Source organism: Mesocricetus auratus, unplaced genomic scaffold (genome assembly GCF_017639785.1).
Source record: "Mesocricetus auratus isolate SY011 unplaced genomic scaffold, BCM_Maur_2.0 Super-Scaffold_100026, whole genome shotgun sequence".
Lineage (NCBI taxonomy): Eukaryota > Metazoa > Chordata > Mammalia > Rodentia > Cricetidae > Mesocricetus > Mesocricetus auratus.
Genome location: NW_024429207.1, coordinates 10,627,003 through 10,641,391, shown reverse-complemented (window position 1 = coordinate 10,641,391; position 14,389 = coordinate 10,627,003). Strand labels below are relative to the sequence as shown.

Sequence of the window (14,389 nt, the reverse complement as noted above, 5' to 3'; positions counted from 1 at the left end):
CTAGATTAGCCAGGAGGGTCTCCTGGTTTCTCCTGGAGGAAAATAGGCTTGTGGTGGCATAATATCTCAAAGCATCCGACTGATGTTTCCCTGTGTGCTTTCTGAAGTTCTTCTCTCTGATAGTTTACTTCAAGGACACTGGCTTCCTGGAGTGACAGAAACAAAGAACCCAGGAAAACCAAATAACACTCTCTTCTGTAAACAAGTTAAAAACAAACAAACAAACAAACAAACAAAACAAAACGAGCAGCTAAGTCCAAGAAGACAGGGAGGGTTGGGACAAGAGGAGAGACAACTTGAAGGCATGTTTGAAACACACATCTCCACTTCATTTTTATTGAGGAGACTGGGGTGCAGGGAGAGTAAGAAACTAGCTTGGGTAGTATAGTAAGTAGGTAGAGAGCCACAGCTGAAAACTAGGAGGTTTGTTCCACAGCCTCTGTGTTGTAATTGAAGAAAAGCAACTCGAGAAAGAAAGATGCCATGAGACATGGCTCAATCAGAGGGTTGTTTTGTTTTGTTTTGTTTTAATTAGGGAAAGGGATCATAAAAAGGAAAAAGGAGAGGGGAAGACCAGCCTCCAGAGACAGGAGCAGCAGGAGAGAGAGTAAAGAGGGGAGGGAGGGAAAAAGCAGAACAGAGAAAGGAAGAGGAAGAGGAAAAGGAAGAGAGAGAGAGAGGGAGAGAGGGAGACAGGCAGAGAGAGAAAGAGAGAGAGAGAGAGAGAGGGAGAGAGAGAAGAGGAAGAGAGAGGGGGAGGGAGGGATGGGAGGTGGGCACGGCCTTTTAAAAGGGAACACAGTGAATGTGCATAGGTGGTACTCTTAGTGCTGAGGGTGTATCCTGTCAGAACCCCAAGGGCAGGCCAGTACAGATGCCTGAATACTAACACTCTGTACCTCATCTGTTCATCTGGCTAACCAGAAACAGGTGTGCCCTAGCGGTAATGAAATCTAAGTATCAGGCCACTCCCTTACCCGAGATCCTGACCTTATTTTATTATTTGTAGTTTTTTTATTATTTATCTTTTAAATAACTTCCTGCCCCATAAAACCTTGCTTCATACCAGAAGCCAATAAAAGTCTCTAACAGGGCATCCTAGACAATGGTGCATCTTTTCTCTCTCCCCTCCCCTCCCCTGCTCCCTTTCCCTCACCTCCTTCCTTCACATCCGCCAAGTGCTGGGATTGCAGCTGTGTGCACTGTGCCTGCCTGGACAAAAGGACTGTTGTGACATATGAAAAGGTAACCCACAAGGTTCTTTTTTCCTCTTTTTCTAACTGACTTTTACAGTACCATTTTTCCTCTTTTTTTTTTCCATATTCCACATATATCCTGTCCTTTTCCTGATCCCTTTCTGAAGAATTTTTTTGGAGTGGTCATTTGGAGGGCAGAGGAGAACCAACAGAATGTATTGTCCCGGATGAAGACTTTGTCTTCTCACAAAATCCCCATACTAAGTAGGTACTTAGCACTTTTTTAAAGGAACAAATCACTCCCTGATAGTTGAGATGTTGTACTGGTTTTTCAAGATATGCTTGTCTGTGTAGCCCTGGCTGTCCTGCAGCTCTATGTAGACCAGGCTGACCTTGAATTCTGTCTGCCTCCTGAGTACTGGGATTAACGGTGTGATCCATGAAGCCCAGCAGTACTTCTTGGAAGATGGAACAGAGAGCATACTCCTTCCCTTGTCTAAGATCTATTATCTCTACTCCATTAACACAAAGGATGAACATGAACCCTAACACAAACCCCAGTTACTGAATTCATGTGGACCTTGAATGCTGAGCAATAGGGTTTATTTCGTTGTTGTTGTTGTTGTTGTTGTTTTGTTATTGAAACAAGGTCCCATGAAGCTTAGGCTGGCCTCAAACTCATTGTGTAGTCAAAACTGAATTTGAATTCCTGATCCTCCTGCCTCCATCCCCATTGTGAATCATAATTAAAATGACTACAGGTGTGCACCACCATGTCCTGATCAAGATAAGACCTCTCTCTCTCCATCTAGTTTCTATTTTAGACAAAACCCATGACATTTTCCCCCTGACAACCTTTAATTAGGCAGCTGTGTGGTGGTCAAGCTCTGTCAGTTGGCTTGTCTTTTCTATGACATTATGATAGGTGACATTCTTCAGTGTAAGGTAGATTTCTATTTTAAATAAGAGGGACAGAAAAATGTCAAAGGCAAAGACCACAGAAATGGGATGCAAGTCTGCAGGCCTCTTCCAGAAGGTGACATGAGATCCCTGAAAGGAGTTCTACCTGGACACACTCGCATCCTCCCAGACCCCAGCATTCTGAGATGGGAAAGGCTACCATCCACCTTCCAGGGACTAAAAGACTTCTACTCCCAGCAAATATCATGTGTAGCCAACACCCTCAGCCAAAACTCAAGCCATTTGGCATCCGTTGCTTGATGGGTTCATTGACCAGACCTTTAGCTGCAATAAACTATAGAAAAGTCTAGGCTCTTAAGATCATAGTAACATAAATGGTCTGAAGATGATCACAACAAATAAAAACAGCACTCTACACTTGTAAGCCTTCCTGAGGATGGCCTCGGGCCTCATGGGAAAAAGTTGCTTTCCAAAGGAGGCTGAGTCCCAAGACTTTGTCACCCACTCTAGATGGAGGAACTCATTCATGAGGTAGCCACACAGGCAAAGCTACACACATTAGACAAGAACACAAGCTGCACAGTTCTAGAAAAGCAAATAATCAGGCTGAAAATAAATGTGTATTTATAAAACTGGCCTATGACAGACCAACAGGTCAAAGAGGACAATAGTAGTTCTGTATGTTGAGTGGCCAGCACACACAGGGTAGCTCAGGTAATGAACTGGGTTAAAGGCAGGTGATCGGCTTTCCATTCTTGGTGTTGAATAGATTTTTAATTGACTCTTCACTGCAGAACTGGATTGGTGGGAAGTCTTTGGGGAGGGAGGATTTTCTTTTCTTTTTTTCTTTTCAGATTATCTGATGCGTGAAGGCTTTGGATGCACTTAACCACCTCAGCCATTAGGCTGGTCCTCGCCCTTGTCTTTCAAGGCTCAGGGCATGTCCCTCAGACATGGCAGATGACAAGAGGGTCTGTGTTTGTCCCTTCATTTGGAAGGCAAGGGGAGAAGATGGGTCTGAGAGCTTCATGGAAAGAGGTTGACGGGAAGCTGTAGATGAGGGATTCATCTGTCACGTTGTAGAATGCTATATGTCCAGACTCATAGTCCAAGAACACACCCACCTTATGTACAGGCTCTCGGACGTGTTGACCTTTCAAGGGCGAGGAAACCCAGAGACTGTAGTCATCACCAATTTTTAAGCCTATAAGTGAGAAGAGTTCCCCAGGGGGTTTGGGGAGATTGCCCTTCCTGATCACAGAGTCCTTACAGATGCCCACTTCCCACTCTGTCTTCTTGCCCACTTCCACCTCCCAGTAGTGTCTCCCACAGGTGAAGATCTGAGCTCCCAACACAGTCGCAGACTGATCAAATCTTTCTGGGTTGTCGGGTAGTTGCTGTCTGGCGCCTCCATATCTCACACTTTTCAGATCGTCAGACAAAACTAGATAGGCATTGGCTGTGGCTGGATCTAGAGTTACATCTGCTGCAAGAAGAGAAAAGAAGGAGTCATTTGACATCCTTGCAAACCACCCCCATCTGGATCTAGAGTTACATCTGCTGCAAGAAGAGAAAAGAAGGAGTCATTTGACACCCTTGCAAGCCACCCCCATCTGTGTTGATCTTGAGCTAACTTCTTACTAGTTAGTCCTGTTACTTTTTTAAAGATTTAGTTATTTATGATGAATACAGCATCTGCCTGAATGTACCACTACTTGCCAGAAGAGGGCACCAGATCTAGATCATCACAGATGGTTGTGAGCCAACACGTGGTTGCTGGGAATTGAACTCAGGACCTCTGGAACAGCAGGCAGCGCTCCTAACTCCTGAGCCATCTCTCCAGGCCGTCAGTCCTATTATTATTTGATTTTTAGACAGGACCTAACCAAGTAGCCCAGGCTGGGCCTTGAACTTGGCAGTTCTCTCCCACCTTAGCGTTTTCAGTGCTGGGATTTAGACATGACAACCAAGCCTAGCTAGGGCTATTCTTTAAATGTGTCTTAGCTGTTATCCAAGCAAGCAATTCCAGCACTCATAAGTCTAAAGCAAGAATATATGAGTTCAAAGCCAGCTGCGAATACATAGTGAGTGGAAGGATAGCCTGGCCTACACATAAGTATCTGGTTTCTGAACCAGGTTGGAGGCCAAACTGTTCTATGTAGTGAGTTCAAAACTAGTTTACAGTGTAAGACCCTATTTTGAAATAAGCAAAAAGGTTTTTTAATGTAATTTCAGTGAACTTAAATAGCCTCCTTTTGAAAAGAAAAAGTTCAGCTTGGTGGTAGTGGTGGTGCATGCCTTTAATCCCTGCACTCTGAAGGCAGGGACAAGATCTCCGTGAGTTCAAGGTCAGACTGGTCTACAAAGCAAGTTCTAAGACAGCCAGGTCTACAAAGAGAAACCCTGGAGAGAGAGAGAGAGAGAGAGAGAGAGAGAGAGAGAGAGAGAGAGAGAGAGAGAGAGAGAGAGAGAGAGAGAGAGAGAGAGAGAGAGAGAGAGAGAGAGAGAGAGAGAGAGAGAGAGAGAGAGAGAGAGAGAGAGAGAGAGAGAGAGAGAGAGAGAGAGAGAGAGAGAGAGAGAGAGAGAGAGAGAAGAGGAGAGGAGAGGAGAGGGGAGGGGAGAGGAGGGGAGAGGAGAAAAAAATTACAAGAAAAGGTCCACATCGAGCTTTTGTATCTTATGTCAGAATTCCCAATACTTAGAAATCTTAGGCAGGAGCATTGCCATGACTTTAAGGCTAGCCTGGGATATGTAATAAGGACCCATCTCAAAATATAAACAATAAACAGAACAGAATCTCTGAGCTCAGTTCTTACTGCCCCATGGAGCACACAATGAAACTACCAGAAGAGATAGAATAGTTACATGAAGAGAGATTCTGCACACTCATGAGGGGAGGGGAACCTGGAAGTATCAGGAAAGTGGTTTTCTAGACAACACAGTTTTAGAATTTAGGTTATCTATCCATACAAGGATGCCCTTGCTGTTAGCCACAGCAGGATTTCTGCACTTTGGAAAGGAGAGAGACAGGTAGCTAACAGTTGTTGTACTCCTTGTAAATGCAAATCATTTCCTATTGTTAATGGATTTAATCATTGTGGTAGTCATAATTTTTCATATGAATTAATACAGTTTTATTGTGTGTATATGTGTGTGTGTGTGTGTGTATACACTCATATATGTAAACTAACTAGGTGTGGGTCATATATCCCTATAATCTCTGGACTCAGAAGGTAGAGACAAGAGGGATAGGAGTTCATGGTCATCCTCAGTTACATAGTGAATTGGAGGTCAGCCTGAGCTCCATGAGACCTTGTCTTAATTATTACAAATATTAATAATAATTTAATATTTATAAAATTGGTATAGAGCTACAGCTCAAGGATAGAGTACTTGGCTAGCACCCACAAGGCCCTGCGTGCAAGCCCCAATGCTGTGATAATAGTTGTAATAATTTAAAAGTTAGTCCAGAAAAGATGGCACAGGTCTGCAATTCCAATACTTGAAATGTTGCAGCAGGAAGATTGTCATAAAATTGAGGCCAGCCTGGGCTACATAACAAGACTCTGAAATAAACAAACAAATAAATAACAAGGGCTAGAGAGATGTCTCTGTGGTTTAAAGTACATAATGCTCTTCCAGAGGGCCTGAGTTATATTCCCAGCACTCCTGTCTAGTGGCTCACAACTTCCTGAAAAACCATCTTCAGGGCATTTGACACCGCTGGCCTCCTTGGGTGTCTGAATCCATGTGCACCCATACACAGGCATACACATAGTTAATAGCAAATCTTTTTTAAAAAAATAAAAGAAATTTGAAAGAAAGACTGGGGGTGTTGTACTGTTGATAGAATGCCTGTGTAATATACACAAAGCCCTGGGTTCAATCCCCAGCACTGCACAAAAGCAGGTGTAGTCAAACAAACTTGAAATCACAACACTTTGGAAGTGGAATGAGGAGGATCAGAAACTCAAGATCACCCGTGACTACATAGGGAGTTCTAGGCCAGCCTAGATATGTGACATCTTGTTTAGTAAATACATAACAATTAAATAAAAATAAATTTAAAAGGAAATTGAAATTCTTAGAGATTAACTTTACTAAGTTTTTAAAATCATTGCATATTATAACAATTCATATTTTTCATTATACCATGGTCAAATGCAGCTTTGTGTGGAATTAGCACCAAAGCACATGTGAGCTACTGGGGGCACTTCCTCTCCACCCACCTGTAAGGAAGTCACATGAGCGGCCTCAAACGCTCACTGACTCCAGATGGGATAATCTGCCCCCATTGAAACAAGCAAACAAGCAGGCAAGTTTGGGACCCCCAGTTGGTTTTGAGTTATTCCCATGCACACCCTCTCGTAATGATGTAGTTGGCATTCTAGTTCTTTCATCTGCATGCACTATGTGCCCACACCCCTCTCCAACCAATACAAGCAGTAACCGTAGGACACCCTCTACCCCAGTGTGCATCAGACTATGTATACCCCCACCTTTGTTTACCATAATAATCCAACTTAGTTTCTATTCAAATGCATTCCCAAAGTATCTGGGTATGATAAACAAAAGGGCCTGCCCCAAACAAAGAGTCAAAGACTAACACCTAAGGTCGTCCTGTGACCACTATACCCATTGAAGGGCACGTACACCTGCCCTCACACACACCCACTACACTCACCCCCACAGCCTGCCTGCACACGAAGATTAAAACAGAAGAATTTAACCTGGCTTTGATCTTAACAGGAAGAGAGCTGACAAAGCAGGATCCTCTGCATGAGGGTTACCGTCCGCTGTATGGATCATGTGTACACATCACAGAACAAGGTGACAAAAGCAAGACCAGGACCCCTGGACATCAAGTACAGCCTGACAGACAAAGGCATGGACTTACTGCTGAATTTTCTCAGCATCTCCCTCATCCCAGTGATGCGACACATGCTCAGCTCTGTGATGGTGGTCTCTGGACACTGAAGCAACAGTGACTCGCACCTTCCAAGAGAAAAGAGAGCCTCGTTCTCCCCTTGACACATAGTACATGGCCTGGTCCAACCCGGTGATCCATGTCTCCTCTCCCCAACAACATCCACATACTCATCCCCACATCATCACTATTTCATCAGCACAAGATTGCCATATGCCACACACTGGAGACATGATGGAAACCTACCGATCCATGGCTCCTCTGGCCTCCTAAGGATATAAAGAGAAGAAGGTTACTAGCTGTTCATGCCCATCACTAGGGAACCCTGAATCCATTTTAACACAGTCTTTTGCTAGTTTCACAGCATCTGCTTCTGTGGTCCCAACACATCTTGAGAAGGTGTAACTGGCAGGGCAGGACAGTAAAGCCCCCCTTCTTGTAGGGATGGTCTTTGATGAGCATATTTCTCACACTGTCCAAGAGAATCACTTGATTTTTTCACATCCATGCTTTTAATTTTTAAAAAATTAACATCTTATCTGTAGGGTGGAAGGAAGGCACTTTGCCGTAGCATGGATATGAAGGAGAGAGGACAATTAGGGAGTCTGTTCTTGCACCACATGAATCTCAGCCATGGACAGAGTTCAGGTGGTTAGCCTTGACACCAATCACCTTCATCTACTAAGTAATCTCTTGCTGTCTTTTAAAAAGTCTTTTTTATGTGTTTTAATGATATTAGCATACTCATTATGCATAATAATGGTTTACATCTTGACATTTTCACAAGTGTACATAATATATTTTGATGTACTCCTCTGTAAATAAGGTATTTTTATCTTATCCTCTTACTCATCCCCTTCGTCTTCCCAGCATGTCCACAATTCTACTCACATGACTTGTTTGATAACCCAATGAGTTTAATTAGGGTTATTTGTGGGGGCATGGATGAAGCATTATTTCCAGAACATGGGTATCTTACTAGTGGCTACATCACTGAAAAAAAAGTCTCTCCCACCTGTAGCAACCATAACTGTCTATCTATGCTCAGAGAAAACTGGGACTCCTAAGCCCCCTTCCCTTGTTCAGAATGAAACCAAATATTATCTTCATGTTCCAGAAGCAAAAATGAGCAAGGACAAATGACCCAGTGAGAGCTGGGACCAAGCCTGTGCTGTTCTCTGGTGTCATTTAGTCATTCAGAAGACACAAAATTACACAGCACTCTAGAATCTGATCATGAATGAACTTGAAGCTGAAGTGGGTCCCATGGCTCATGACTGAGATGATGCTAATGAGTGTCAGTAGCATAGGGAGGCAGCGGGAAGAGACAGGACCATGGGTGTGGCACAAGGGACACATGGATTCTGCCACCTGTTAGCTATAGGACAAGCAGATCTCCTTAACTGCCATGGGTCTGATTAGTAACTATTGGCTAGCCCAGGTCTGTTTTGAGGATGACAATCACCTCTAGGCTACATGACAGTAGTGCTCACACTCATCAGAACTTTGAGAAGATCGTATTGACAATGCCCAGCAGCTTACACATAAATAATGAATTACTAGACAAAGCTGAGCTTTTGCAGGAAGGTCCAAAAGAAACTACAGTCATTCCTGGGCCTGTTTGTGAACAGTTTTTTTTTTTTTGAAACAAGAGTTTCTCTGTAGCTTTGGAGCCTGTCCTGGAACTTGCTTTGTAGACCAGGCTGGCCTCAAACTCACATAGCTCTGCCTGCCTCTGCCTCCCGAGTGCTGGGATTAAAGACACACACTACCACCACCCATCTCTCCTCCTTTTCAAGACTTTTTCATACACAAAATATCAGTTATTTAGGAAAACTACTTTTAAGGCAGAACTTAATTTTTCAGATGAATACAGAAAAAAATTTTGTTTCCTGTGACTTGAAATAATATGGGCCAATACGCATCTTCTTTTTTCCATTAATTTTTTTCCCAGTGTCACCACGAATTTTGCCTCACCTCAAAAGACTCTAAAGTCAAGTTCTGACAGGTGGACTCCATCTGCCCAATCATTTTGCTGAGGCGCCTGACTTGCTGGGTCAGGTGGAACTCGTTTTCCTTCAGCTTCCTCATGTTCTCCTTCTCCTCCTTCTCTAGTAGCTGAAGCTGTAGCTGCTCCTCTTCCTTCAGGAACTGGTGCATCTTCATGTATTCAGACACAACCACCTGCTTGCAAGTCTTTGTCTCCTCCTACTAACACATGTGCGCATAAATGCTCGAGCGTGCACGTGCACGCGTGCTCACATGTGTGCTCAAACGCACACACTCACACACACGCATGCGCACACGCATGCACACTCACACACACAGCAGAAACACTTCTGTCATCATATATACCACATATTGACAAGCAGTTTTGAAAGGCGCATATGTCCACAATAATCAACACCATCAGATTTTCTAAGAACTGTCTTTTCTACTGCGAGAAACAAACAAAAAAAATTTAAAAGTATGACATGTGATCATCAGTGCTGAATGAAAAAAAATGTCTTTTTATGATTTGGGGAGATGGCTCAGTGGTTAAGATCACTGGCTGCTCTTACAGAGAACCCGGGTTCAGTTCCCAGCACCCACATGGCAGCTCACAACTGTCTGTTACTTCAGTTCCAACAGATCTGATACCTTCACACCAATACGCATAAAATAAAGTTAAATACATTTTTTTAAAATTTGTCTTCTGGGTTTTTTTGTTGTTGTTTATTTGTTTGGTTTGTTTGCTTGTTTTGAGACGGTCTCGCTATGTAACTCTTGCTGTCCTGGAACTCACTATGCAGCCTTGAACTCACAGAGATCCACTTGCCTTTGCCAAGTGCTGGGACTGAAACGGTGTGTACCACTACACCCAGTGGAAACAAAATGAAATTTGAAGGAGGAAATTTTTGAAAATGAAATTAAAGTTAAGAGGGGAAAAATTATGAAAATGAACATAAAAGGAGAAACATTATGAAAGATGTATTTGTACATTATTAGGCATTTTATTTATAATATTATATAATTACATAGTAATTATTATATAATATATAATTACATAATCATAATTATATGGCATATAATTATGTAATATTTATTATATCATATAAATTAGACATATTTCAAAATATTGATTTTAATATTTGGCATCAGATAACATACTAGAAATTTATCACAGAGTTGCAATTAAATTCTAGATCTAAGCCAGCATGGTGGCATATTACTGGAAAACCAACACTTAGGAGACAGAAGAAGGAGAATGGATGCAAAGTTTAAGATCAGTGGGTTCAACTACAAAGGGAGCTCCTGACCAGCCAGAATCATGCAGCAATACTACATCTCACAAGACAAATAAGAAGAGAACTCAAAAGTTTGCCACAAATGATGGTACACACCATACTTGAAACCCCAGTACTTTAGGGGCTAAGACAAAAAAAAAAAAAGAAAGAAAGAAACCCAGAGTTTGAGTCTAGCCTGGGCTACATAGAAAGAACCTGCCTCAAAAAAAACTTCCTCAGAATCTATTGGGAAATTCAAATATTCATTTCAAGGGCACAAACATACAATAGCTGGTGCAAGCATCCGTGTGTGCGTGCATGCGTGAGTGCGTGCGTGTGTGTGTGTGTGTGTGTGTGTGTGTGTGTGTGTGTACGTGCATAGGTGAGTATGCATTTGACAGTGCATGTGTGCAGACCACAAGACAACCTCAGGTGTAATTTGTCTTCACCTTCAACCTTATTTGAGACAGGGTCTCCTTGTTCACTGTTGTGTATAGCAAGCTAGCCTGTCTATGAGCTCTGGGGATTATCATGGCTCTGCCTCAGACAAAGGGTTACAAATACTCGTGCTTCTGGCTTTTATCTGTATATCCAAACTCAGGTCGTCTGGCTTGCATGACAATTGCTTTTACCCACTGAGCCAGTTCCCCAGCCCTAATATCTACACTATGCCATATTGAACGTTTAATTCTTTGCTTTAACTACTAGACAATTCAAGTCCAAATCTGTGACTAACCTAAGATTTTCGTTCCAGTATAATTCAGTCTACTATTTCATCATTATTGTCCCTTCCACTTTACTTGCCTTTAATTTGCATGCAATTTTTCCCTAAGCATTTGAGAGACTCATTTTAAAAACTGGCTTCCATCCTGTCTTGCAAATCTGTTGCTTGTATTTTAAATAATATTATTCAGATTCATCACAGAGGCTAGCCCTGGAAGATAAACAAGGAAATGGAAATCTACCTGTGCTGAGAGAAGTTGAGCAGAACTGTGACGTTCCCAGGCAAGCGCACAGAGGCAGACAGCACCAAAGCAGGACTCAAATGGTCCTCTCTCCCTGACATTCCCCCAGGTACCACACACACAAGACCAAACGTCAGACAGACACTGACCTTACACAGCATCACTCGCTCCTTCTCGTGATTCAGTATGGCCTGAGCTTCCTTCTTTTTTTTCCGTAAAAGGTTGATGATATCCTGGAGTTTTTCCTACAATAGAAACAAACCTCTTGGCAAACAGCAGAGGACCCGGTGGTGGAAAGATTAGGAAAACTGCTCACTAGATAATGACTGAGACTCTCAAAGAAAGGGTAGAATCAAAATCCAAGCTAGTGTGTGTGGTAAGCTACCTGAAGATGTATGCCCATGGCTATCACAAATAGAGGCCACTCTGAGAATTAAGGGATGGGACCAGTTCTGTGCTCCGAGGTTGACACTGAGCAACCCAACTTACTTTGTGTTGCTCCTCGGTCTCGCCTGAGAAATATGCCCTGTTCGCCCCATGACTTTGTGTTGAGAAGTTAATTACACTCTGTTCATCATCAGAGAACACCCTACTGGCTCCTGGCGCTCTCCCACAGCTGCTCTGCTCATCCTCGTTCTGCAGGACCTGGGATCTTAGCTGCCTGCCAATGCTAGCCAATCTCCCTAGTCTTTCATTGGCTTGGAAATGAGGGCCTCCCAAAGTCCTCCAGCACTCCGGACAAGATAAAGGTGTGTTGTGCTCCTCCCAGCTCTTGAGAAGACACATCAAACAAAAGCTGTGCCCACACTCGGTGGTCACTGGACTGCTGAAATAGTCCAAGCAGATGAAACAAGTGAGTTCTTCCCTAAGGCTCTCCATCAAATCTGCTGTGGATATTTTCTCTTGGACAGACATTAGGATAAGGCTAGTCCTGGAATTACAGAATTCCTCTTCAGTCACAACTGGGTGATCAGGTACTATGTTGTTGTTACAAGAAACACTTGCTCTCCTCTGTGCCTGATTACACCAAATAGTACATGCTGTCTAGCACAAAGCCAATTGTGACTTAATGTGGAATTCCTGCACACTGACTCATCACCAACCCCAAACTTTTATTGAATAGCTTCTATCCATGCCACATGGCTAGAGATGCTGGGGATCCAACATCGTTGGGGATTTTTAGTTCCTGCACATAAACAACACCACAAAACCATTTAAATACATAGATTCTGGACTCAGAGGATTAATTACAAAGATTGTGGCAGCCTCTGCTACCTGAATAGGAAGTCTGATCTAAATCCTTCAGGAAACCACACTCAAGAAAATAAATTTAAAGAAGACAACTCCAATATATATTCTTTTTCTCTGCTTAACAAAAGCTTAAGCTTTCAGCATGGTAATCAGGCGCTCAGTACATTTGTTTGATTGTATTCACCCTAACAAAGACCTATACCACTGAACTATTCCCTAACCTTAGATGTACAATGAATTAAGTTATCCTTATATCACTCAGCCCTGAAAGACCAGAATGCTCACCCCTCTGCCATGAAAAGTAGTTCAAGTGGTATTCTGTTTTTCGAGACAGGGTTTCTCTGTGGCTTTGGAGGCTGTCCTGGAACTAGCTCTTGTAGACCAGACTGGCCTCGAACTCACAGAGATCTGCCTGCCTCTGCCTCCCGAGTGCTGGGATTAAAGGCGTGTGCCACTAACGACCGGCTCCAAGTGAACATTACCTCAAGAGACCACTGCACTGTGGGATGAATAGAAATAATGTCTTGGTATAAATATAATTTTGTTTATTTTTACCTTCCAGTAAAGTTCAAACTACACATAAACCACCTTATTCTCTTTCATTTCTTACTTGGCAAAAATTGAATGGGAAGACATTTTTCTTTCAATCTATGGAAAAAAAATGTATAGGTATTTATGTGCAGTGACCTCTGATTAATGCCAAGTGCTACAAATTCAGTGTCATATGAGAATGAGTCCTTATCATGTTCTCCTTTCACATGCTATTTGCCAGGAAGTGTTTCTTAAGCTGCCCTCAGTTCACCATACCATGTTTATACTCTTGACCTGTTACTATCCAGCATTGCAACCCTTCTGTAGGTCTACATTATCCAAGTTATCCCGTTAACCTTGTGTGCTAAGTTTTAAGAATTAGTCCTCCTTTCCCACTGACCTCCAAAGGATATTAGGTGTTGTCTTATCTTCAACAATGACCAAGTAAAACTCACATTTCTAGCCAAGTGGTGGTGGTGCATGCCTTTAATCCCAGCACTGGAGAGGAAGAGGTAGGCGAATCTCTGTGAGCTCAAGGCCAGCCTGGTTTACAGAGCTAGTTCTAGGACAGGCTCCAAAGCTACACAGAGAAACCCTGTCTCAAAAAACAACAAGCAAACAAACAAAAACCCCACCTCTCTGAAACCATTGATCCATCACCTCTTGGCCTGGTGGTAGAGATCCATGGTGAAGACAGTGACTCAAATGTTTTAAACATTTATACACCATTTTCAAAACTAGGATTTGAACAGCCCATCAAAGAGTTGTGTTGTTTCCCACAGAATTAGAGGTGGCATCGGTAAGGCATCCTAAAAGCACTATGGCTTAGGTGATTTCCAGGCCACTAGATGGGCACAGTTTCCATGCTCTTAGGAATTAATCGTAAGCAAAAGTCTTCCAAAAAATAAATCTGCAATAACTCTAAATTAAGTGCCATTATAGGAAAAAGGATTTGGGAAATGCTGCCACCATTCAAAGTAATTCACATCCCAACCTAGAAGGAGTCATTAGGACTCGTCTCACAGTTGCGTTGGACTACGTCATAGAGCCCACATTCCAATTTGGAATTGGAGTGGCCTGTTCTACCTTCAGTTCACACTACTGTTCTATTGCACGTCCTTCTTCCAAATAAACACCGGTCTTTTGTGAGCTTCGTAGGTAACACCTATGCCTTGTTCATTTCTGACCAGGGGAATTTTTCCCCACATATCCAGGGATCAACATAAAGAAGTTATCAAATGAGGAATGATGGGTCTCACCCATAATTCTAGCACTCAGGAAGCCAAACCCTGATGATTGCTAGTTAGAGGCCACCCAGGGCTACAGGGCCAG

At 42.8% G+C, this 14,389-nt stretch overlaps 1 protein-coding gene across 1 annotated transcript; it reads right to left on the bottom strand.

Moving 5' to 3' along the window:
- Positions 1-2,718: 2,718 nt before the first annotated feature.
- Positions 2,719-12,292, bottom strand: Triml1 (tripartite motif family like 1). The gene is made up of 6 exons (XM_040731959.1): positions 11,765-12,292; positions 11,425-11,520; positions 9,022-9,252; positions 7,291-7,313; positions 7,015-7,112; positions 2,719-3,603 (listed from the first exon to the last, which is right to left on the bottom strand). The coding sequence occupies exons 1-6, from the start codon at positions 12,188-12,190 to the stop codon at positions 3,065-3,067; spliced, it is 1,413 nt and encodes a 470-aa protein (XP_040587893.1). The 5' UTR covers positions 12,191-12,292; the 3' UTR covers positions 2,719-3,064.
- Positions 12,293-14,389: the final 2,097 nt, after the last annotated feature.

What these genes read in the sequence shown, in the direction of transcription:
- Triml1 (XM_040731959.1), bottom strand. Translation starts at nt 12,190, where the DNA reads ATGTCTGTCCAAGAGAAAATATCCACAGCAGATTTGATGGAGAGCCTT. An exon ending in AGCGAGTGATGCTGTGTAAG is followed by an intron (nt 9,253 to 11,424) that starts GTCAGTGTCTGT and finishes ATGTGTTAGTAG; the next exon opens with GAGGAGACAAAGACTTGCAA. An exon ending in TGACTTTAGAGTCTTTTGAG is followed by an intron (nt 7,314 to 9,021) that starts GTGAGGCAAAAT and finishes TTATATCCTTAG; the next exon opens with GAGGCCAGAGGAGCCATGGA.